This window comes from Artemia sp. Qi Xiang Cuo, chromosome 13, assembly GCF_049724085.1.
Source record: "Artemia sp. Qi Xiang Cuo chromosome 13, ASM4972408v1, whole genome shotgun sequence".
Taxonomy (NCBI): Eukaryota; Metazoa; Arthropoda; class Branchiopoda; order Anostraca; family Artemiidae; genus Artemia; species Artemia sp. Qi Xiang Cuo.
This window is the reverse complement of record NC_142806.1, coordinates 30,436,944-30,463,394: the sequence shown is the minus strand read 5'-3', so window position 1 is coordinate 30,463,394 and position 26,451 is coordinate 30,436,944. Positions and strand designations below refer to the sequence as shown.

Here is a 26,451-nt window from a genome sequence, read left to right as displayed (position 1 = left end):
TATACAGCACCCCTTCCCAAGTGGAAAATCTGTAGATATTAACTTGGTCCTGTCTTATAATTGTGTTATGGACACAAAACAACAACAAAATTTAAAGTGGAAAACCCAGCCAAACTTGAATCACACATAAATTACTGTGAATGAATGAACCTAACCTAAAAAACAGAAACTAAAATGAATAATCAAGTTAAATTTAAGAGACAAAAATAAAAATTGTCAATACACAGCAAGATTTTGCATTTTACCCAAATACATTTTTTCCAAACTTTTGCTCCTGTCAGCTTGCTCTGCGTCTGCATTGATAGCGGTTCCTTATTGCATGAAGTTGACCAACAAAACACCATGCCTATCCCAGAACACCAATGCCATGATTTTGCACTGGGACAGAGTCTGTTTGGCCTTCACCTTTACAGGCAAGTATGTGTGTATGTTGCTTTGATTTGGGCATGATATACAAACCCATGTTTTTTTCTCCAGTTACAATCTGACTCAAGAAACTGTCACCTTCTTCAAGCTGGCTCAAAAGAAACCCTGGAAATGATTAAAGAGAGACATGCCTCAAATTATCTAGATAGTCAGTCTAAAGCTGTACTCCTTCCCATTTACAAAAAAGGCAATAAGTCAGAGCATGTCAGTTATAGAGGCATATCTCTCATCAACACTGGAGCCAAATTATTTGCCATCATTCTACTACAGAGATTCCAAACATAAAGAAATATGCAACAATGGAAAAACCAGTCTGGTAAAGGATACTTGGATCAGATTTTTGCACTCCATTTGATCATGCAACAATGCAAAAGGTGCAACCTTCCACTCATCAACATATTCATAGATTATGTTGCTGTCTTTGACTCAATTGAACATAGAACTTGTGCAAGATTCTACTTGAAGACAGCACATTCCATGAATTGTAAATATGAATGAACTGAAATCTAATCTTAGCAATGTAGATTGGAGTGAAGTTACTAATGAGAATGACCCAAATACTTCCTTAGATATACTTTATCAAATTTTAAATGAAAAACTGCACCTTCACTCCCCATTTAAAACTACATATTGGAAAAGAACCTTGCCCAAAAAACCTTGGATAAGCATATCACTTTTAAAATTAATCAAGGGGAAAAATCAACTGTATAAGATAAAAATGAAACACCCATTGGCTCATAATGTACAGCAATTAAAAAATTAAAAAATTTGATATAAAATTAAAAAATTATAAAAAATTCTTAGAACAAGTGAACAAATTTATTATGAAAATTCATTTAAAAAATCTGGTTCACCTCAGACTACATGGAATTTAATCAAGGAAAAAACTGAAATAATACTAAGACACCACACCCTGAAGTGATCATAAATGAAAATGGTTTTGAATTGAAGGGGAAGGATATTGTTGCAGATTATTTTTCTCATATTAATACTACTATTGAACTGAATTCCCCTGAATCTCTGTTTTATTTATATAAAGAATATCTCCCACCATCTGAAAATTCTAGTATGTTTCTGGTCCCTGTTACTTTTGGTGAGATCCAGAAAGTAATTACAAATTTAAAAAGTGGTAATTACCTAGCTCTAGATAGGCTCTCTACAAATATTCTGAAACAACTTGCTTGTGTAACCCATGTTCTGTTGCTTTACATTTTAAATGCATCTATATCACCAGGGATCTTTCCAGAAGTATGGAAATCTGCACAAGTTATTCCAATTCATAAGAAAGGTGATAAGACAGATATAGGCAACTATTGCCCAATAGCTATTCTTTCCCCAATATCTAAGGTTTTAGAAAAAAAATTTCAAAAAAGAATTTTTTCGTATTTTGATAAAAGGAATTTATTTACTAAAAATCAGTTTGGATTCAGGTCAGGTCATTCTACTGAACAAGCTATTGCTGTGCTAATTTTAGAGATTAATGATTCACTAAATGATGACAATCATGTGTCTACTCTTTTCTATGATATAAATAAGGCATTTGATATGCTAAATTACAAAATTTTGCTGGAGAAAATTAATAACACAGGTATTAGAGGTAATGGCCTAGATCTAATAAGATCTTACCTGCATGGCCGAAAAATTTAGATAAAAATAAATGGGAACCTGTCGAGCCATATTATTATTGGTGATATTGGAGTCCCACAGGGATCAATATTAGGACCATTACTATTTTTGATTTATATAAAGGACATTCCAAGGTGTTTACCCCAAGATAGTAGCTTAGCAGTAATTTTTGCAGATGATACAGCAGTGACAGTAAAAGCTATAACCCCATCTTTGTTGGTTGAGAAAATGGTGATAGCAATGAAATCTTTGAATAAATGGTTTTGGAAAAATTCATGATTTTTGATTGTACATCAAAGTAGGACAAAAAGAGTAAATTCATTTTGTTACCTTGGGATTATTCTTGATGAGCTTTTATCCTTCTGTAAACATTCTGATTATTTGAGATTGAAACTTGCCCATAACTTAGGTTGTGTTCATAGATTGAAATATGTGTTTCCTTTTTCCATCCTTAAAATCTTATACCATTCTTTAATTGAATCATATCTAAATTACTGCACTGTAATCTATCTTAATACAATTATGGTCTACCTCTCACCTCATCGAATAATTAAAAATAAGGCGATTAGAAGCCTAGTTTGTTTTATTCCTCACTCAATGAAACTTCAAAGTCTTTTTAAAGCTTAAGTTCTACATGCCGTCATTAGAGTTCTCAGTCTCAAATAAATGAAGGATCTGCATAGAACATTGTACTATTGTGATGTTCAATCTTCAACAAACTATTTCAATGATTTGGATATAATTGAGACTCCCAATTCTCCTGCCCACCACGTCTGCTCAAAGAAGTATTACCTTCCTCCAATTAAATCAGAAAGAGCTAGATTCTCAATCAGATACCAGATTCCTCATATTGTAAATAAACTTAATTTAGTAGAAATGTTCCCAAGTTTAAAAAGTATCTTCTTTGAAAAAACATATTTCAAAAATGGTTCTTTGTGTGGATGTTGGGATTGATGAATAATTGATATTAGTATGAATTGTGTTGTGGTGTTCTTGCGCTGGGGTGGCCTCCTCTGTTATCTCCTACCTTGTATGTTTTTTTTATTTCTTGTATTTGTTATTTTGGCATTTTCTTATATTTGTTTATGGCTAACACATCGAGCCTTGCTCTCCGTCGACCAATTTAGAAATTTATTTGTCAATAAAAAATCTTGATCTTGTTGACATCCTGGAAGCTTATTACTAAGGATGTGCAGTCAGAGAGCTCAATCAGTCTTTGCTAGACTCTTCAGGCATCTTTGGACTTGTTGAGAGATTAGCTTAAGAAGAAAGATAAGCATTTTTAAGTTGCATGTGAACAGAATCTCAGACATGTATAAGCCAGCATCAAGCTCTGCTGGCTTAGACATGCTTTACATTGCACTGACAATCACATAACCCCTACCAACATGACATAGAACACGAGGAGGACAGTTTAAAAACTGGCAGACACTAGTTAAAAAAGATCTAGATTGCACCAAATTGTCTGTAATCAAAGAAGGGCAACCTGAGCAGTTGTCATCATGGACATTGTCACAGACACCTTTGAATTTTTGTGCCCACTTATGAACTTGCTTTCACTTATAACAGTATCACCATACACTTTGCAAATCTGTCAATCAATTTTTGCAGCAGACAGGTTCCTTGCTGACAAAAACCTTATCCCTGAGCAAACCTCACACAGAGTGGGTGAGTTGATAGTCTTAAACATTTGTGTAGACATGCTGCTACACAGTACATGTGCTCATTGTAGTATGCATGTGAATTACTAGTGTCTAAAATAAAACAGACCTTAATTAAAAAACACACTTGGTAGTTCACAAGTAGGCTTTTACTGTGCAAATGAGACAAATAACAGCTTGCTTCTATTTAGTAAAACTGATAAAAATGAGTCAAATTGTTTTCAAGGGATATAATTTGATTAAAAATTGAGACATAAACAAAGTGAATAAGAGTAAGGTAAAGGTTAAGAAGAGGGGCATATTTAAAGAAAACCCTTCAAAATTCTAAAAAACAATTAAAACTATCATAAATACTTAGCTATCTTATTCCTGAAGGTGCATTGCTTTACTTTACCTGTACTCTCCAGTGATGAGTAAGTTCCAAGGCATCAGCATGCAGTGGTGATGCCTTGGAATTTTGGGATTTTCTAGGAATTTTATTTCTGATGTAAATGAGAGGTAAGTTTAAACTTTACCAAAACCCCCCTCCCTAATGTGCAAATATATACCCTGAATTGGTATATACAGGGGTGGGGGCAAAATTCATTTCCAACAAAAATGACTATTATATCTGGAAAGAGCATAAAAAAGGCATTGAGTGGTAAATTTACTTTATTTGTAAGTCAATAATATGAACTGCAAAATATTTACCCATACTTTAGCCTTTAGACCCATCCCTGAAAGTTTCATTTTCCTAACCCAACCCCTTTCCAAGATAGCCAAAAATAGCTAAATTAGAATTTTACTGGAAAGGGTAGAGATGGAAGCTTAATAACACCTTCCTAGGGTATGTTTTACACCCTGGATTTGATTTGGAAAGTTGTAGACATTTAGCTCAGCAAGGCTAATTTGCAAAGATGGGGAACAGCAATGGGTTCCTATAAGCTAAATTTTAGGGAGGGGGGGAGGTATTACCTGATCTAATTGGCACTTTCAATGCTGTATAATAGAAATCTGAAAACAAAAATATAAGGCAGCATCATTCAGCCAGGGGGGGGGGGGGGGCTGGAGCCCTCCTATTTGAGTGCCCATGGAAACAGCTTTCCAACAAGTACTTTATCAAAATAAACAATGAAGCATTTGTTTATACAAGGCATTTTTTTTAAGTAAGTACTGTTTTGGAATTAAAAAAAGAAATGCAAAGATATCACAATAATTTTATTTTTACATGAAAGCCTTGTACCTTAATCTACTTTTCTATAATTTCCATGAATATTGAGGCACTTGTCATAACATGGCACCAGTTTTTGAATACCCTCCTCATAAAATTCTAACGCCTGACTTGTTAACCACTGTATCACAACTGTTTTGACTTTGTTATTGTCTTGAAGATGCTGACCACCCAGGTGTTTCTTCAAGTGAAGGAACAAATGGTAGTTGCTGGGTGCCAGATAACGGCTGTATGGAGGATGATCTAGAGTTTCCCATTTAAAAGATTTGATGACATATTTGGTCTGATTAGCCACATGTGGATGGGCATTGTCATGCAGCAAACTCAACTTGCCACATCTTTTGTTTTGGATTGCACAATGCAGATTGTTCAATGTCTCACAATAAGATGCTGCATTGATTGTCTCATTACAAGGCATAAACTCCACTAGCAATACTCCTTTTTTTGTCCCAAAAAACTGTGCACATGATTTTCTGGGCTGAAATTGTTTGCTTAAACTTCACTTTTTTGGGTGATGATGAATGTTGTTATTCCATGGATTGTTGTTTTGATTCTGGTGTGATGTAGGTCACCTATGTTTTGTCACCAGTAACAATTTGGTAAAAAAAAACAAACTTCACCTTCATTGGGGTCTCAAGGAAAGTCAATGCACTGCCTAAATATTTGGTTTTGTGCAAATCCATCAACATTTTTGGAACTCAATGTGAACACAATTTCCAGTAATTCAAGTTCTCAGTCACAATGCAATGCAAAACACTATGAGAATATTGAGGAAACCAGTTGCACATTGATGAAATTGTAAAGCCTCTGTTTTCTCTTACCTTTTCTTCCACTTTCTACACCAAATCTTCATTAAAGACTGAAGGACACCCACTCAATTCTTTATCTTGCACATTTGTGCAGCCATCTTTAAATGCTCTCTCCCATTTCCTTATCATTCCATTACTCATACTGTTTTGTCCGTAAACTTCACAGATCTCACAATGAATATCAATTGGTTTTACTCCTTTAGCACTGAGAAATTGTACTTCATAGGGTAAAATACCTCTTTTCGAAAAGAACCACTTTTCTTCGGCATTCTGGAAAAACAGAGACGGGTTTTCGGACCGCCCCTATTTTACTACTGCATGACGCAATGCAAGTGTAGTAGCAACACCCCCGCCTTCTTGGTGAAAGACGTCATGAAGGAAAATTTCTACAAAAATAACTTAAAGATAATTGGAAATAAAAACAAAAATATGGGTTAGTGGCAATGCAAATATTGAAGGTAAGTTTGGGTAAATAAATAAAAGTTGGGTAGATAATAGAAAGTAAGAAGGTAAATAAATATTGAAGGTAAGTTACAACCTGTCATTACAGAAACAAGGTTAAGCGTGTATCCGTTTTTGTTGTGATTTATAAATTCGACAGTGTTTCAAAGAAACCAACAATTGTACACGAAAAAGAATTTTCTTCTAATGAGCTAAATACAGAATTACAGTACTTTTGCGCCAAAAAGCCAGTGTAATAACATGGAATAACAAGGACAAATTTTACTACTCTCCTCCTAACCCAAATGATTAAGTTAAGTTTTAATCTATAGAATAATTTTTTTTAAGTTTTTTTAACTGAAAGTAAGGAGCGACATTATAACTTAAAACGAACAGAAATTATTCTGTATATGAAAGGGGCTGTCCCCTCCTCAACACCTCTCTCTTTACGCTAAATTTCAACTCTGTGTAGCAACTCTACTTTTTAAACTACATCCACAGCATCCTTTTCACCTCCCATACCTTCTCCAGCAACACACAGTCCTCTCCCAGTAGAAAATTCTCCTTCATCAATAAAAAATAGTTTTTTAACTTATGTTGCTGATCATATTGACCCTGATGACCTCAATGAGTTTATGTGACAGAGGAATTCTATAAGGTGGGAGGGGGATAGAGAGCATACGCTACTTTTTTATATGTGGCGAGATGCATATAATTCTCTTCATAACACCAGTTCCGTGATCACTTATTTACCAGACATTAAACCCAACACCGCAGAGAATAACGGGAGTCATGCAGTATGTTTGCCAGCTGAAATAAGCACAGCAAGGAGGGAAGGAACGTCTAGTCTGAGGACCGTGGTGCTGCCACATTGCAGCTATGCCTATGGTGCTCAGTAGCTATGGCTCGCTCCCCTTCTCTTTCAGCCAATGGCCCAATTGTAATGTTTTTAACTGGTCCACGTGTCGAGGCCCCTAACACTGGAAGGCCTTCCTGGACAAGAAGATGTCCACCTAACTCTTGTTTAACGCAATCTTCTTGTTTGAGGTGGTTACAAGAAAACCACAAAAAAACAAGCTGCAAAAGGCTAACGGTGAAGATGACCAGTGGATTTGCATTTATTGCAAAGAAATATACTGTCAAGGTGCAAAGTGCAGTTTTTGGGTATTGTGCAGCAATCTTCAATGTGATAAACACATGCATTACTGTTGCATACCCAAGATGCTTTCGGATACGTACCGCAAGCCTTTTCTTCAACTTGTAAGGACATTGGACACCGATTTTTACTGTGCCCCTTGTTTCACTATTCATAATCTTCCCAATTAAATCCACATCCAAACCCATAGCTATAACTTTTTTCTTCCCTTTTTTTTATTCCTCCATATTTTTACTTTTTAAGATCACTTTTTATTGGCTTTGACTGGGGGTTTTCTTTTTCACTCTTTTTTTTATGCTGAATATTTCACAATAGAAGACCCAGGGGAAAGGGTGAACCATACCCTGTGCCTTTTAAATGTTTTTCATTCTTTCTAAATATAAATTTTTTCATTTGGTCAGTTATTAGTGCCCTGGTCACAGTATCCTAGCATAGAGTTTTGTAATTACATTTTGAAGTACTTTTTTCCCAAGTTTTTTTTTTATTAAAAAAAGGAAAAAAAAGACTGGTATTAAAATTTTCTTTGCTGGTTTTGCCTACTATATAACTTACTTTGGCTACAATCTTACAGATTCGTGTACCTCATTTTTTTTTATTTTATTTTTTTATATATTTAGCAGAGTATTTACATGTGACGATTAATAAAAAATTTTAAAAATATGTTTGATGAAAAAATTCTGCAAAGAAAGAATATGGACATTTCCCAACAATCCTCATATCTTTTGTAAATTTATTTTCTTTTTTTCAGTAAATTTTCCGTTTTATTTTTGTCATGAATTTTTCCATTTTCCTATCAGGAAAGTTTGGATTTATTTGTACACAAATAGATTTACAATTTACATCAACTTGAAAAATATCAGGATTAGTTGTTGTTTAATCCCTTTTCTTGTAGCGCCCACTGCAACATGTATGTGTATTTGGATTACATGTAATTTTTTGATTATAAAGGTTTATTTTTATATGTGATCCCGAGATTTAAGTTCATAAATTACTCCCAGACAATTCAATCATTAGTGAAAATCTCCCAGGAAATGTTTTTGTAGACGATTCCACCTGAAAAATTATCTTTTTATATTATTTTCTTTTTGTTAAATTTAATTATTTTTATTTGAAAAAAACTAATTTCGGATTGCTTTTCAAATCATCTGATTACTTTTCAAATCTTTTCTTGCAATCTTTTCTGACTAAAACATATATGTGTATTTTGATTACATGTAAATTTGTTTTATTAAAAATGGTTTATTTTTATGTGTGACCATGTTTATAATGAGATTTGACTGTGATTTATCACCAACAGCAGCAACTCTATAAGAAAATTAAAATAAATTTTCTTGAGAATAATTATAGCTTCTAATAAGTAACCGTACCAAACCAATCCTGCTCAACTTATACTCAGGGATATACTGGGGTGTTTCTCCTCCCCATATTATATTGCAGATGGTTTTATGTATCTCTATTTTCTCTTCTTGTTTTAGTTTTGTTTTTTGTATGCTTTTTCCAATAGGCAATGTTTATAATTCCTCCAAAAAAAAAAGTACCACCCGAACCAAAATCAAAATTCAGTGAAATTGCCATATGGAAAGATACCCATCTTGGCTGGTCAAGCACACTATCTCGAAGTTCAAATTATAGCTCCAATTCGGAGAATAGGACAATGATAAGTGTAGGGGCTAATGTAACCATAAATGATGATAATGGGTTTCAAGAGGTCCTCTCTAGAAGCTCTAAAAAAAGGAAAAAAATCTCCCCAATCAAAAGCATTTCCCCTCTCCCTGCCCACAATCCTCCCTCCAAAAACTTAGGAATTTACCTTAAAATTACTCCTACTACCCCCTTTTAAATAAAAATGATCACTGCAATAAGAGTTGCAATTTTTAAATTGCTAAAATCAATGTTCTCTCTTAATATTAACCGTGATGGATCTCTGCTAATAGCTGTAGAAGATCAGAAATCAGCAGATACAATAATTAACCTAAAATCCCTTCTGAATACCACAAGTATTGCATCTAATTGGAACCCAAAACAATCACCAAAAAAATAGTAGTTTATAATGTTCCCCCAGAGATATCCACTCAGGAGTTAAAAGAAGGCCTCTCAGATAGGGCTGAAAACACAATCTCAGTTGAGGATGTTACCCAACTTGACAAACCTAACTCTAATGGCCTAAAAACTAGCAGATCCTTCTTATTCACACTGAAGGAAAAAATTAATATCCCAGAAAAATTATTCCTATTTGGGCAAATCAAACCACACAAGGAATACAAACCTAAGCCTATCCAGTGTCAGAAGTGTCTAAAACTGGGACACACAACAAACAAATGCAATGAAATTTTCCGAGAGTGTAGTAATTGTAAAGGTTTCCATCCTAAAGAATTGACAACTTCCAACAACACTCAGCCTACATGCATCAATTGCAAAGGCCCACATGAATCTACAAATAAATCATTATGCCCTGGATACAAAAAAAGAGCTCGAACACTCCAACTAGCACCAGAGAAGGCCATCCCAGACCCCATCGCAGCAATGGAAGCAAATACTGCCAAACAATAGCAAATAAAGCCAGCAGTGAAACCAACCAAAACCCCAACGTAAAACGCCCCCAATGCGTCCAGTAGCCCAAGTCCCACACTAACTTCCAAGCCCCCTAGCGCACCTCCCAATCAGAAGTAATCACCAAGTCAACAAGCCTCCATGTCCAGTTAGATGAGGTCATCCTGTCCCCCCCTCCCAAGAAGAAACAAACCGGAAACACTACCAGGAATCAATCCCTTAACTGACAAACAGGATGCACAACCAAAAATGCAATCCCTAAATATATACTTATTCATTCTAAACTGTAATGCAGTTCAGGCCATGAACATACATCAACTACAGAAAACAAAAATCATTGCAGAATTGGCAAAAGTCTACATCCCCGATGATATGCTCATTCAAGCAAAAAAAGATCTTGCTTTGCTTTTAACAAAGCTGAACATTGATACACAGTCATATGAAGAATAAATCAACAACACAACATATATCAATACTCCAATGGATTTTAAGATCACTCACAGAAAATAAGTTAAATGAACTAATATCTTTTATGAATAATAATTCCATTAATATTGCTTGCCTCCAGGAAACTCATTTAACCCAAAATCAACAAATTAAGTCTCTGGGATATACTATCCTTAGAAAGTATAGATCTTCAGAGAGAAAAGGAGGTGGGGTAGCTTTATTAGTTAAAAATAATATAAAATTCTATGGTATAAATTTTCCAGATTTTGCAAATGATGTTGATGCAATTGGTATCAGTGTTTGGCTGAATAATATAAAAACCTACATAATAAGCTCTTATAACCCTAATGGCCAAACTACAGATGCCAAGGATTTCTTTAATTATATAAATAATTCTAATAAGTTAAAAAATATCATTATTTGTGGAGATTTCAATGCCCGCAGCCTTTTGTGGGGGAATAAACCAGCAAATAAAGCTGGTAAATTCATTGAACTTATGACTTCAAATAAAAATGAATTAGCTGTTGCTACCCCTCCAAACCTGAATACATATTTCAACCCCGAAAGTGGCAGATTCTCCACAATTGACCAACAAATTGTCATTAAATTTTTTGAATAAAATTTACATAGATAAAATTGACAGTCTATGTACTGACCACTTTGTTGTAGTTTGCTCCCTAAATGAACCTGCTGAAACTTTATCTCATGCTTCCAAATACATCAACACTAAAGCAAATTGGTCTATGTTCCAAAATAAGCTAAATGATGAAATTACAAGTTTCACCCAAATTTCATGTATTTCTAACACAACAGTTGACACACATGCTGAAGCCTTGACATCTTTACTAATAAATACAGCTAATCATGCTATCCCCAGGACAACACCTAAGAAAACATTCCCTAAAAACATTCCTAAAGCATGGTGGACAAATGAGTGCCTAAATAAATGGAGAATAAAAAAGACAGCTGGGACAGAATTAATAAAAAAAAACATTAACTACTACATATTTAAAAAAATTAGAACCATAATCTAATCTAAAAATGACTATAATAGATGATAAATATAAATACTGTAATAATTTTGCAAATAATCTATCCAGAGAAACACATGAGCCAATTATACATACTGTTGTAAGCCACATCTGTGGGAAAAAAACTTCCCCCAACCCAATCCTGTGTGAGATTATACATAATAATACCCATTATGACAATGATAATGAAAAAGCTAACCTATTTGCAACAATTTTTGTTAATAAGCTAGCATCAAATAATCAAAGCAAACTGTCCCTAATTCCTTTGAACCCAAGTTACCAAACATGCCCAGGATCCGAGTACATAACTAATCCATTTTCAATCCAGGAATTGAATAATGCAATACATCATATTAGGACCAAAACTAGCGGCAGCTATGACAATATACACCCTACATGGATAATGAATCTCACACCTTCCTACAAAAAAGAACCGACAAAATGTTATAATCACGCTTGGGCATCTTTTATGTTCCCCAATATATGGAAATGTTTGTCCCTCCTACCAATCCTAAAGAAAAATGAACCAAAAGATAACCTTGAGTCTTATAGGCCCATAATGAATACTCCTGTGATGGGGAAAATAATGGAGAAAGTGATCTATCTCAGACTCCTTTGGTTTGTTGGAAAAAATAATATGATACCTCACACTCAAACTGGATTCAGGAAACACCACTCCTCAACAGATGCTGTCATTTTGCTAACAGATGCAAAAAATGAATCTTTCTCAAAAAATAATGTACTAGTTGCAGCTTTCCTAGATTTTGAAGGGGCATATGACAATGTGAACCACCAAATCCTTTTAAACAAACTTGCAAACCTTGGAGTACCCCCTAAGCTAGTATCTTTTATTAAATCCTTCATAGAAGTGCAAAGTTTCATCGTTTGTGTTGGTTCAGCCTCTTCACCCCAAAAGACAATAGCCAAAGGCCTTCCTCAGGGAGCAGTCCTCAGTTGCCTCCTATTTGCCCTATATCTCTGGGACATGAACCTACCCCACACGAATATACAATATGCTGATGATCTGGTGCTATGGTCATCTGGCAACACCTTTCAGATAGCACAGTCAAATCTGCAAAAGTCACTTTTCCAGTTTGAAAAATTCTCTCAACATTCAGATTTACCCATTGCACCCACCAAGTCAAAAATAATCCAATTTCGCCAAAGCGAAACCATGTTAATGCAAAACTAACTCTAAATAAAACAACTATTCCAGAAGATAATCATATTAATTACCTAGGTCTCATGCTTGACAAAAAACTTAATTTCCACCTCCACATTTCAGACACAATAAAAAAATGCTATAGAAAAACAAATATACTAAAAAGACTTGTTTCCACACCCTGGGGCTGTAAGGAGAAAACCTTACTCCGGTTTTATAAATCAGATATAAGACCCCATATTGACTATGGGCTCATTGTCTATGGTGCATGTGCAAAGACCCAGATGCAAAAAATTGAAACAACAGAAAATGATATAATACCTCTCATATTTGGTCTTAGGAAACCCACAAGCACCAAGTTTCTGCTTATGGAGAGTGGATTAACAACAATAAGGGAGAGACATAGCTTTCTCTTGACAAAACATCTTACCAAAATTGAATCAAATAGCTCACACATACTACATAATTGGTTAAGAAATCCAGCCATGCAAAGAAGCATTGCAGATGAGTATGCCAATATTCAGAAAAAGTTCCCTATACCAGCAAAGTCTATTGCACCCACTTTCCCCAAATCCCCCCCATGGAATTAGTCAAGTCCCATAATAAATAATGACTTCTCAAAGTGGAATAAAGATTTAACCCCCATTGCTTTTGTCGAGAAAAAATTTGCAGAACTTAATACAATTACCAATAAAAAACACTTCCAAATGTTTGTTGATGGGTCAAAAATGAATGAGAATCTTGCAAGTGGTGTTTACTTTCCTCGCCTGAAAACTGCAACGGGCGAGAGATTATATAATCATTTATCCGTAATGTCTGCTGAGTTAAATACCACAATCATAGCATTAGAACACCTTAAAGAAAACTAACCTTTGATTGCAACTTCAAATAATATTATCATATTTTCTGACCCTCTATCAAGCCTTGAGTTGCTGGCCTCAGCTCCTCAATATAAGTTGGACATTGACACTTATCATTGTCTCAGTATTATAGATAATCTTGCTTCAAGTGCCATAAAAACTTATTTTCAGTACATCCCTAGCCACTCTGGCATAGGTGGCAATCATCAGTTGATGAAATAGCAAAAAATGCTATAAATATTGACCAGCCAAGTGGGAGACCAATCCCAATTAGAGATATTTACCAATGGAGGCTATCAGATATTAATTTTAATAAGATTATATACCAATCCCAATTAGGTATATTTACCAATGGAGGCTATCAGATATTAACCTTAATAAGATTAATCCTATCCTTTCCCCCTCCCAATAGTATCTTCAAAATTTATCATAGAATTCGTTCTGGAACAAATGGACTAAATCTCCTTGCATTCTCATATAAGTTTTCTAATTCAAGTGGTTCAATTCCTCTGTCCCCTCTTTGCAAGCATTGTAATATGAATAATGAAACAATTGACCATTGCCTATTTGAATGTAATATGCTGATGTCTGCACAACATACCTTGCTTTGTAAACTTAAAATGCTTCAAACACCACAAAATCTCACTATCAGCCAAGAGCCTAGCCAACTATACCTGCACACAGAGCACAGAAATTGATATCTATCATCTTATATTTGAACTCCTTAAGTCAAAAGATCTACTGAAAGATATCTGAGAATATCTAATAAATAAGAGACGACCAAGCCAGTAGCTCTGTAGCCCACAGAGTGAAGCAAAAAGAAAAGGCCTAAATAGTACTAACTGAATAGCCCGCCTGCTGTGAATTAGAAGAAGAATATGTGGTTATTTTCATTGCTTGACAATATTTTTGTATCGTATTTAAAAATATATATTTTAAATATTTTATGATTGATGTATTCTCCAAGAGCTTTGTTGTGTATAGTGGATTGCCTAGATTATGGGCTTAGACTAAGCTCAGTCCCTCATATAGGCTAGATGTTTTATCTTGGGTGAAGAAATTGAACCTCTAACCAAAACTATGTTTAGTATTTACACAGCATACAATAAAATACTGTCTTTACTTAAAGCGAAGCATTATTAAGCCAATGCCAAGTTATTATTAGCTTCACATATCACAGAAAAATTAGGCTAATCATAGTTGCAGCAATAGCTGCAATCAAGGTCCAAGGCAACCTACAATAACTGCAACATAAATTACCACATATTTTAGGGGGTTACCCCCTCCTCATTACCTTGCTCTTGACGCTGACATACTTCAGAAATTACAAAATATACTTCTTATTCTAATTAAATGACTTTCGAGTTTCAGGAGCTGTTCTTGAGGAATTGAGACAAAAAGCTTAACTTTAGCGTAAAGAGCAAAGTATTGAGAAGGAATCAGCCCCACTCATATACAGAACAATTTCTGTTCGTTTTAAGTTTTTATTTTGCACTTTACTTTCAGCTGAAAAGAAAACTTGTTCTTTTTACTAATTTAATATCATTTTTATCCAGATGAAAAGAATTTTGTATAGGAATTCTGGCAAATTCCCCCAGCCTAAAATTTCCTGTAGAAAACACGGGTTTAAGTTGCTTTGGGGCAGGGCGGGAGGCAACTTTTACTAGTCTTTGGTGGTATTAGATATGGATGTCGATATATTGGACCAAATATCGAAATCGAAACCTCAATATCAAACAGTTCGTGGTAACAAATTGTAAGAAAGGAGCGACCGAGATCAATAGATACCAAAACTCTTAAACAGTAGAATCTTAATGCCAATAAATATAACAGAATAACCGACTTATTATGCTTATTTCAAGAAGGCTATGTACACTTCCATAGGTTTAATATTACTCATCAAAAGTTAAGGAAAAAAAACCCTTTCCCTGATTTTCGGAAAAAGGGAGAAATACCCCCTAAAATTCTATTGTTATCAACGAAAATCACACACTTAGATTCTGTATGCCAGGAAGCCCCATTGTATAGTTGTCGTGAACCTTTCTAAAGCAATGTAAAATTTTTTATTTTTTTTCCATAAGAAACATCACGGATGCGTGTGTATTTATTTTTTTTTTTTACTTTCCATGGGTAATTGTATCGACCCAGCAGTCCTAGAATATCGCGAGAGGGTTTATTGAACGGAAATTAAAAGTTCTAGTTCCATTTTTAAGTGATCAAAAAATTGGAGGGCAACTACTAGGCCCCCTCCCCAAACCCTTTTTTACCAAAATCGTCGAAATTCTACACTGGGGGAATTTGCCAGAATTATTATACAAAATTCTTTTTATGTCTTGCTTTTTCTTTTCCATCTCAACTTTCTATAGCTGTACTAATTACAGTTACAAAACAGGTCTTTACGGCACTTTTGTCAGCCACCTGCTCAGGGAGTTGAAAGAGATAACCACCTTCTTGGTTCAACCCAGTCGGAAAAATTTGATATCATATTTTAAAATGAGGTCTGCTTTGACAAGCGATTGAAAAGGAAAAATTATAAATAATATTTGTGATTTATAGAGCCAATATAAAGAAATTAAAGTTACATTTTTATAATTATCAGACAATCAGCTATCTGTTAATATGTAAAAAAAACCTTAAACACTGAAAGGATATATACATCAAAATAGGATAACTTGTATTTCTGAAAAGATGTTCTCTTAGGTAAGTAAATAAAATAATAATTTCTAGTTTTTAATCTAGAATAATTTTATTAATAGTTATATCAATGCATAGATTAGATTCCTAGATATTAATTGATATCTACAATTATTCTCAAGTTATCTTTGGTAACAAGATGTAAGGGTTTTAGTTTTACGTAATTTTGCTCAACCGGATACTGGTCTTTTACCCTAGGCCTAATTGGCAGGTCTCACAATTGTTGGAGGCATCTTTAAGACTCAGTAAACAATGTATAAAATGAAAAATTAGACTTTAATGGTGTCAGTGCATAGACATGAGATGTAGGTAACCAGTGTGCATGTGCAGAATACTGACCAAAGCACTGTGGCAGCAGAATTGCAAAACAGTACTTACTTAAAAAAACATGCCTCATATATCAAGAAGGCAAGAGGAGTCAAGCAATGCACTTTAAGGAATGAGACATGTAGGCTAGCCAAGACTATGTGTACACTTAGTCAAGACTAAGTAGGCTAGGAATCTAAAAGTTTTACAGTAGTGTTAAGAATTTCCTTAAAACCATTCCTAGTCTTTGAGATTCATCTAATTAATTCAAAATATGTCATTTGGGATTAGGATATTAGAGGCTGTAACGCTCAGGGATAGCTTAGCCTATTACATGGTTGAAAAGTATTAGGCTATCAACCTAAGCCCATGGATAAAACTACATAACAAGCTAAAATACCAAAATGATAACTAACCTTTGCAGTTGGTACAACCACAATTTTTTTGAAATTGTACTGAGACATTTTGACTCTGATTCTTTAACTATAAATAAGTAGTTAAATTTTAGGAAAAGCCAGGATTTGCTGTTTGTTGCTGCTGTGACGTTTTAATTTGATAAATTCTCGAATTACAGCAGTGGCATAGATAAATTTCAACAAATTCGCTCTTCTGGAGATATATTTATTTTTGTGCTTGATTTATGTATGATGTCCTGTAAATTGAATAATATTAAAGTAGTGCTTGTAGATTTGAGTGGTACTCTTCATGTTGATAAAGCAGCTGTTCCTGGCTCACCAGCAGCTTTGAAAAGGTGAATTTTTGTTTATTTTGTTGCTGTTTATTTTGTGAAAGATAGATGGTGGTTGCATTGTGTTCCTTCTTCTCACTCAACGCCCCTCCCAGAGTAATTTATCACAATTTCTTGTAATTGTTTTTCTTGTGCTGTGATTTTTATTGGCAAGTGAATTCTAGTGTTTATTTTTTAACTTAGTGATTTTGGCTTTTTTGAAATTTTTTTTTTCTGAATCACAAGTAAAAATTCAATGGGCAAAGCACAAAGACGCTTGATTCCGAATAAAATTAGTGTTGGCATTCTAGGTTTTAGGAGACAATATTTAAGAAATGAAGCATCTATTGTTATAAAATGTTCAGTGCACTTCTTTTATCATTCGCATGACTTTTTCCTTCAATAGGGGAAACCAGCTCAGTTTAGCCACAGCCCAGGTTCGTCATTTGCATTTAACTAGGGAGCCATCAATGGAAAAATTCCCATAATTTAGCGTTTAAGTTGCCATCTAGTAGCGAAAGTTTGGATGTATCCAACTTTGAGTTGAACCCTTTTGTATGGTAAGTTGATTTTTAGGGCTTGGAAAGTAAATTTTTGTGTTAAAGAAAAATGAAAAAGTTGCTCTCTAACGTAAAGGTAAGATAAAACTTTTTGTGTCGATAAAAACGTCTGAGACTTAATAAATGATAGACATTTACCACCATCCATGATAACAACTGGAAAGTGCTGATTTTTCTCTGAAGAGGGAAAAAGCCCACGTTCGCCACAAAAAAACCAGCCCTGATTCGCCACTCTAGGACTGGCGAATCTGGGCCTGGCGAACCTGTAAAGCTAAATTTTTGCAACATACTTCATTGATATTTGCTGCATATTTTGCCAGATACACTCGATGAAGAAACGACAATCCCATATACTTTAGCCTGGAGAATTCTGTATGGTTGGATCAAACCTTGCTTGGCCCAGAAAAAATAGCTTGGTGAGGAAACTAAAAATAAACTTAAATTGATAATAAAACAGCTTGTCAGAGCTGCTGTAATCAAAGTTATTGTAAAGAAACAGAACAAGAAAACGGCTGCAAAAAAATATGAAATACCACGGACAACTCGGAGGGGATACGTCACCAAGGCTGATAAACAGAATGTGGATATTGAGCTTCAAGCTCTCTCATTTTTCTCACCACTTCATGCTACAAGACAGATCTTTACAGAAGAACAAGAAAATGCTTGCAAGTTGTGTGCCATAAGCATTATGGTTTAAAACCGCTTGAACTTCGTCAGCTTGCTTGCAGGTATTCTCTTGCAAAAGGACTTGCCATCCCAAATTCATAGACAAGCAAATCAGTGACAATCAAAATGCTGCAGGTGAATATAGGTACCGCGGTTTTATGGCAAGACACCCACATATTACTATAAGAGCGCCTGAAGCAACCAGTCTCGGCCATGCAACTGCTTTCAATCATATGACAGTTGGGATATTTTTTTGAAAATCTTTGTGATGTGTACTAGCGCCACAAATTTACAGCGCAAAATATCTGAAATGTAGACGAAACTGGACTATCAACAGTCCACAAGCCAGGGAAAATTGTTGCAGCAAAAGGACAAAAACAGGTAGGCAAGGTAACGTCAGCAGAAAGAGGGCAGAATATTGCTATTTGTATTTATGCAGAATATTACTATGTGTGCAGTTATGAACCATTTTATTTAATCATTCAAGACCGAGTAAGGCTAATCCTGTGCTTCTAATACTTTACAATCACATTAGTCGTTACAATAGTGAATTGCTTGACTTAGCCAAAGAAAATAAGAGTTGTCATGCTCACCGTTCCGCCTCATACAACACATAAGCTGCAACCACATGACTGGTCAGTTATGTTTTCTTTGAAGGTTTTCTACAACAGGGAATCTGTGACTTTTATGACAGAGCACCAATGCGAGAATATCTCAATGTATAACATCTTTAAGCTTTCTGGAAAAGCATATCCCAAAGCAGTGACCCCAGAAAATATAATCAGCGGTTTCCGCTGCACCGGCATTTTCCCTTTCAATCCCAAGATTTTCAAAAATCACGAGTTCCTCAGTTCATACGTCTCTGATTGACCATCAACTTTGAACCACGGTGCCATGGAACCTCCATCTCCCATTGCTTCTTCTGCTGATGATGATGCGGCTAATCAGCCCACCAACCATGAGAATGATACCCAATCTTTCTCAAGATTCCCTTCGTACGGACAAGCTGTATAAGACTTCTCTAAACTAGTTGGTGTGTCTCCATTTCTGAAAGGTTCTCCGGGAAAACAAATCAGACATGCCGTGAAAAAAAGACTGCCAAAATTTTGACTGAAACCCTAGTGAAGGAAAGAATCCGCCAGGAAGAGGAACTGAAAGGAACTGACTAATTTTAGAGGAGTATAAGCTTTTCTTGACTTGAGTTAAGACGTTGGCAAACGTGGGCCAATCTGTGGCAAACGTAAACCGGGGTGGCCCTGGTTCGCCACTTTCGGAATACATCAGTGTAACCATTGTTCTGCTACATCCAAAAAATTGGTCGTCAGGGATTTTTTTGGAGATACCCCAAACATGAATATATACATGACAACTTTCAGAATTATTTAAAGTCGAAATCTGTGTTTACAAAAAATAAATTGTCCAGAAAAGGGGTGAACGTGGGCCGGTCTCCCCCAACCTATATGTCTGCTTTCTTACTAGCGTACCCTAGCTCTTATATTTGAGTCTACGACAAGATTATATAAATATGTCAAAGGAATGAGAGAGAGAACCATGTTAAAGATGTTTTTTTTATTTAGCGTTTTACAAACAAAAGGGAAAGAAAATAAACAAATGACACAGTGAGAAAATTGTATCCTCAAGACAGCATAGGAACATGGAGTTTCCATCTGGCTAATATATTCAGAGTTTCATGGACAAACAGAAAGCTAATAAATCAATGGATATGTGAGAAAGTAGCTTTTTGAACATAGCAAGAAAAACTGGGTTTTTCATCAACATTTTTTGCGTAAAATGCTAAAATGAAACGGGACTTTAGAATAGATCCATATATCGCGGTTGTACAAGGTACACTCCGTATGAGGGAAAGTGGTTAAAATATGATTATGAGGCTCTGCCAAGCAGGATTTATTAGGTATTTGTGTAATTGCAAGCAATTCAGTATTTTTCAAGTAAATTGTAATGGAACGGTAATTGATTTTCCGAGATAAAAATGTTCGTAGCGAAATCGTAATAGTTTGTTTCTTGGAATTAATTTGACAACTAAGCCAGACAAAAGCAACTGACCTTAAGTTATTGGTGTAGATTTAAGTTGCACCTTGGTATTGGTACCCTGTGGCAGAACAGTAAATTAATAATCCACATGGCAATACATGACCTGTGGTTCCATTCCAGCTTCCGCAAAGATTGGCGACAGACTTGCTACCTGTCTCTGTAAAAAAGACCCAGCAACTCAAACATGGATTTGGCCATCCCAAAACCAGTAGAAATAAAAAATTTAAACCAAAAAGACGCGGATATTTCGCCTGTATGAAAACGAGGCGTGTTCAACGCTGATGAAACAAAGATAGAAAATAAAATAATCTAAAACAAATAAAAGCCAAAACCAAGGAATAAAAACAACCAATATTAATATCTACAATTGTTGCAACTGATCCACATAGGTCACAGAAACTAATAGAGTTACTTCGATGAGAACACCAAAGCAACTTGATAAAGTAATATCAGAGGCAACGCTATAGCGTTGCCTATAGTAAAGGCCATACGGCTCCAATGTTTTATTATTATTATTTATTTATTACTATTTTTTCCCAGAGGCAGTTTATGTAAAAGGGGTCGTCGTAGAAAACTCAGAGGGGGCACATCTAAGTGAAAATTAAGAATCCCGGTGCACTTCTAAAGGGCCAAGAGTAATTGGAGAGTTATTAGCCCCCCCCACGCCCCGCTGGTCTCCCCCCAACTCTCCTCCCAACTTGGAGATAGTCCGGTGATTGAGCTAAGGTGATTTTCAGATAGTAAATATTTATTGAGGAGGACACTCCCCAACAACCCTCAGGGCAAGGGTTTTATGTTATGTCCAGGGGCCATATATGAACGATGTTGGCACAATGCATTATTTATTATTTTGTCGTTTAGAGCAAGGCACTTTTTATAGAATAGGTTGTCGTAGCATCTTCAAAAAGGACTCACTCGATTGGAAATTTGAATGACAAGTGCCCTTTTTAATAGTTGAATGTAAATGGAAGACAACTAACACCCCTTCTACGCCCACCATTTTCCCCGGACACATCCAATCAAAATTTTTGAGATAGCCATTTTGTTCAGCGTAGTTGATTTCCAAACAGAAAATATGCTTTGGAAGAGGACAATCCCCCACAGCCTTCAGGACAAGGGTTGTAAGTTGTGCCCTGGGGGTATATAAGGTTTTTATAGAAGGCGCTGTTGTAGAAACTTCCAAAAAGACTCATTCGATTGGAAATTCAAAGGGCTAGTGTCCTTTTTATAGTCAAAATAGATTGGAGGGCAACTAGCCCCCCTCTCATGCCCACCTTTTCCCCAAACACATCCAGTCAAAATTTTGATATAACCATTTTATTCAACGTAGTTTTAAGTTCTTAAAATGAGGTCTTTAAGGATGACACCCCCCCCCCACACAGTCCTCAGGGCAAGGGTTGTAAGTTATGCCCAGGGGGCATATAAGGTTTTATATAGACAGCCTTGTCGTAAAAACTTCATAACGGGATCATTCGATTAGAACTATAAATGGCTAGTTCCCTTTTTAATAGTCGAAAGTGATTCTAAGGCAACTGACACCCCTTCCACGCCCACCATTTACCCAAACACATCCAATCAAAATTTTTATATAGCCATTTTGTTCAACGTAATCGAAAGTTCTGGAAATTACTTGTTTGAGCAGGAAACTCCCCCCGCAGTCTTCAGGGACAAGGGTTTTAAGTTATGCCCTGGGGGCATATATGGCTCTTATGGAAGGAATGCTCATATAAACTTCAGAGAGGGCTCATTTGATTGGAAATTGAAAGTTCTAGTTCACTTTTTAAGCGTCAAAAGATATTGGAGGGCAGCCAGCTTCCACCACCCCTAAACCTCTTTTTCCCAAATGCATCCAATAAAACTTTAAAGATAGCTGTTTTCTTAAAAATAGTTCAAAGGTCATATAACAAAAATTCCGAGGTTAACACAACCCCTCAGGGCCTGAGGTCAGGCACTGTAAGTTATGCCCTGGGGGCATATATGGGTCTATGGAAGGGATGTTCATATTAACTTCAGAGAGGGCTCATTTGATTGGACATTGAAAGTTCTAGTTCACTTTTTAAGCGTCAAAAGATATTGGAGGGTAGCCAGCTCCCCCCCCCCAAACCTCTTTTTCCCCAATGCATCCAATAAAATTTTAATATAGCTATTTTTTTAAAAATAGTTCAAAGATCATATAAAAAAAACTCCAGTGTCGACACAGCCCCCCAGGGCCCGGGGGCAGGCGTTGTAAGTTATGCCCTGGGGGCATATATGGGTCTTATGGAAGGGATGCTCGTATTAACTTCAAAGAGGGCTCATTTGATTGGAAATTGAAAGTTATTATTCACTTTTTAAGGGTCAAAAGAGATTGGAGGGCACCTAGCCCCCCCCCCCATCCACGCCCTTTTTTCCTCAAACCCATCCGATAAGAACTTTGAGATAGCTTTTTTTCTAAAATAGTTCAAAGACCATATAACGAAAACCATATAACGTCGTCACAACCACCCAAGACCCGGGGGCAGGCGTTGTGAGCTATGCCCTGGGGCGTATATGGTTCGTATGAAAGGAATGTTCTTATTAACTTCAGAGAGGGCTGAATTGAGCGGAAATTAAAATTTCATCTTACTTTTTAATAGTTAAAGTATACGTAAAAGCCATTAGCCCCCCTCCCCCCCCACACCTTCTTTTTCCAAACCCATCAGATTATTATTTTGAGATAGACATTTTGTTAAAAATAGTTCAAAGGTCGGATAAGAAAAAATCCGGTGTCAATACAACCCCCCAGGGCCCAGGGGAAGGTGTTCTAAGTTATGCCTTAAAGGCATGTATGGTTCTTATGAAAGGGATGCTAGTATAAACTTCATAGAGGGCTCATTTGATTGGAAATTGAAAGTTCTAGTTCCCCTTTTAAGAGTGAAGGGATTGAAGGGCAACTAGCCCCCCCCCCCCCACCGCTCTTTTTTTCCCAAACCCATCCGTTACAAATTTTGAGATAGTCAGTTTTTTGGAAATTATTCAAAAATTAGATAACAAAAACTCCCCCCAGGGCCCGGGGAATATGCGGTGTAAGTATTGTCCTGGGGGTGTATATGGTTCTTATGAAAGGGAGGCTCGTATACTTCAGAGGGGGCTCATTTGATTGGAAATTGAAAGTTCTGGTTCAATTTTTAAGAGTCAAAAGATATCCGAGGGCAACTAGCCCCCCCCCCCACATCCTTTTTTCCCAAGCCCATCAGATAAAATTTTTATAATAGCTATTTCATTAAAAATAGTTCAAAGGTCACATAAGAAAAATTCCTGTGTCGGCGGAATCCACCAGGGCCAGGAGGCAGGCGTTGTGAGTAATGCTCTAGGGGCATATATAGTTCTTATGAAAGAGACGCTCGTATAAACTTCAGAGAGGGCTCATTTGATTGGAAATTGAAAGTTCTTGTTTACTTTTTAAGAGTCAAAAGAGATCGGAGGGCAACTATTCCCCCCCCCTCCTCCACAGCCTAAATGCATCAGATAAAAATTTTGAGATAGACATTTTGTTAAAAATACTTCAAAGTTCTGATAACAAAAACTCTGGTGTCGACACAGCCCCCCCCCCCCAGGGCCCGGGGGTAGGCTTTTTAATTTATGCCCTGAGTGCATTTATCGTTGTTATGGAAGGGGTGCTCGTATAAACTTCACAGAGGGCTCATTTGATTGGAAATTGAAAGTTGTAATTCACTTTTAAGAGTCAAAAGTGATTGGAGTGAAGCTAGCCTCCCCTCACACTCCATTTTTTTTCCCAGAGGCACTTCATACAGAAGGGGTCGTCGTATAAACTTCAAACGGGGCTCATTCGATTAGAAATCCAGAGTTCTAGTGCCCTTTTAAAGAGTCAAAAGTGATTGGAGGGCAACTGCCCCCCCCCCAAGCCCTTTTCCCCCAAATAAACCCGATGAGTAATTTGAGGAAGTCACACTGTTAGAATTAGTTCTTATGTCACATGACAAGAACTCATTTATGTAGGGTCATCTCGTAAAACATTGTATAATAGTCACATGAGAAAAACTCCAGCGCCGACACAACCCCCCAGGGCCCGAAGAAGACGTTGTAAGTATTGTTCTGGGGGTATATATGGTTCTCTTGGAAGGTATGCTCGTATAAATTTCGGAGGGCTCATATGATTAGAAATTGAAAGTTCTCGTTCACTTTTTAAGAGTCAAAAGAGAAAGGAGGGTAACTAGCCCCCCTCTCCACGCCCTATTTTCCACAAACTCATCAGATAAGAGCTTTGAGGGAGGCATTTTTTTCAAAATAATTCTAAGGTCAGATAACAAAAACTTAAGTCTCAATACATCCCCCAGCGCCCGGGGGGCTGGCATTGTAAGCTATGTCGTGGGGCCTTATGTGGTTCTTATGAAAGGGTGGCTCGTATATACTTAGGAAAAGGTTCATTTGAATGGAAATTAAAAGTTGTAGTCCATTTTCTCAGAGTGAAAAAAGATCGGAGGGCAACTAGCCCCTCCTGCCCTCCACGCCTTTGGATGTATCGGATGGATAAACCCATCCGATAAAAATTTGAGGTGACCATTTCGTTAAAAATAGTTCAACCATCAGATATTAAAACTCCAGGGCCAACAAATCCCCTCAGAGCCCAGGGACAGGCGTTGTAAGTTATTCTCTGGGGATATATATGGTTCTTATAGAAAGGACACTCCTATAAACTTCAGAGAGGCCTCATTTGATTTAAAATAGAAAGTTCTAGTTCACGTTTATAGAGTCAAAAGAGACTGAAGCTTAATTAGTCTCTACACGCCCTTTTTCTCAAAGCTCATCCGATAAAAATGTTGAGCAATTTTGTTATAAATAGTTTAAACATCAGATAATAGGAACACTGAGGTTGACACAAACCCATTTTTTCACTTTGATATTGTTACTTTGATACCAGTTCTGATACTTTGATGAATATTTGATTTTGTTTTTAAAGTTTAATTTTGAAATAAAGAATTTCTAGAAACTTGAAATTTTTTGCGATCAAAAACGAACAAAAAATAATTAAAAAAAAACTTTCTGAAAAATAAGTTTTTCAAAGAAAAGTAAAAGCCATTTCAGCAGATACAAATATCTATGAAGATTCAAACTAAAAAACGATCAGAAATTAGTATTAAAGAATAAATGAAACCCAAAACGAACAGAAATTAAATAAACAATCATAGAAGAAACACACAAAAAGTAATAATATAAATGAATAAATATATCTTAAAGTGAGTAATGCCTAGGTTGAATATGAAAATCAAGCTTAAAACGAAAAAGAATATTTTTTTTATTGAACTATAAATGAAACTTAAAACGAACAGAAATTAAATAAACAATCAATACAAACAAACATACAATAGATATTAATGTAAATTAATAAATGAATCTTAAAACGAGTGAAACTGTAATTGAATATGCAAATCAAGCTTGAAACGAACAAATATGACCACTAACAAGAGTTTGGGTATGACCTCCTTCTCTCACTGTAAAAGTCTAAAACCTACTGCGTCATTGGCGCTTTGCTGAAAACTATATGCGTCTTAAACAGTCTTGGAAAGTATAAACAACATCAAATGGAATATTTGATGTATAATGATATTAATTGTTGCAAGATCCATCATTTCAAGAATTTATCTCGCTGTAATTGTATTTTTGTTTTCAATGCTGTAAGAACTGGAAAAGAACATAATTGTAATATAATTCGTTTTCAGTTGAGCGCCAATGACGCAGTAAGCTTTTGGCTTTTATTTACAGTTAGAAAAGGAGGCAGTATCCAAACACTTGTTTGTAGTGAAACAATATTTGTCTTTAACATCTTTAAAAAGAGCTAATAAATTAAACTGAATATTGGATGTGTAATGATATTAATTGCTGAAAGCTCATCAGTTCAAAATGTTACTATAATTTTAATTTTTATTTCCAATATTAAGTATAAAAGAAAATATTTGCCATAAAATTGGTTTTCAGTAAAAAACCAATGACGCCGTAGGTTTTAGACTTTTACAGTGAGAGAGGGAGGTGATACCCAAACTCTTGTTTATAGTAATTTTTGTTCATTTCAAGCTTGATTTGCATATTC

At 35.8% G+C, this 26,451-nt stretch overlaps 2 protein-coding genes across 3 annotated transcripts in view; one reads left to right on the top strand and one right to left on the bottom strand.

Annotated features, from left to right (window-relative positions):
• The window catches only part of Non1 (nucleolar GTP-binding protein 1), a 74,503-nt gene extending 57,554 nt beyond the window's left edge, over nucleotides 1-16,949 (bottom strand). The window contains exon 1 of the mRNA XM_089099244.1: nucleotides 16,796-16,949. Coding sequence (XP_088955370.1) covers nucleotides 16,796-16,843 — 48 coding nt within the window. The 5' untranslated portion in view covers nucleotides 16,844-16,949. The remainder of the gene's footprint in view (nucleotides 1-16,795) is intronic.
• Nucleotides 16,872-26,451, top strand: part of LOC148945179 (haloacid dehalogenase-like hydrolase domain-containing protein 2) — a 30,494-nt gene continuing 20,914 nt past the window's right edge. For both annotated transcript variants that reach the window (XM_089099247.1, XM_089099248.1), the window contains exon 1: nucleotides 16,872-17,130. In XM_089099247.1, the coding sequence (XP_088955373.1) occupies nucleotides 17,024-17,130 (107 nt within the window). In that variant the 5' untranslated portion in view covers nucleotides 16,872-17,023. The remainder of the gene's footprint in view (nucleotides 17,131-26,451) is intronic.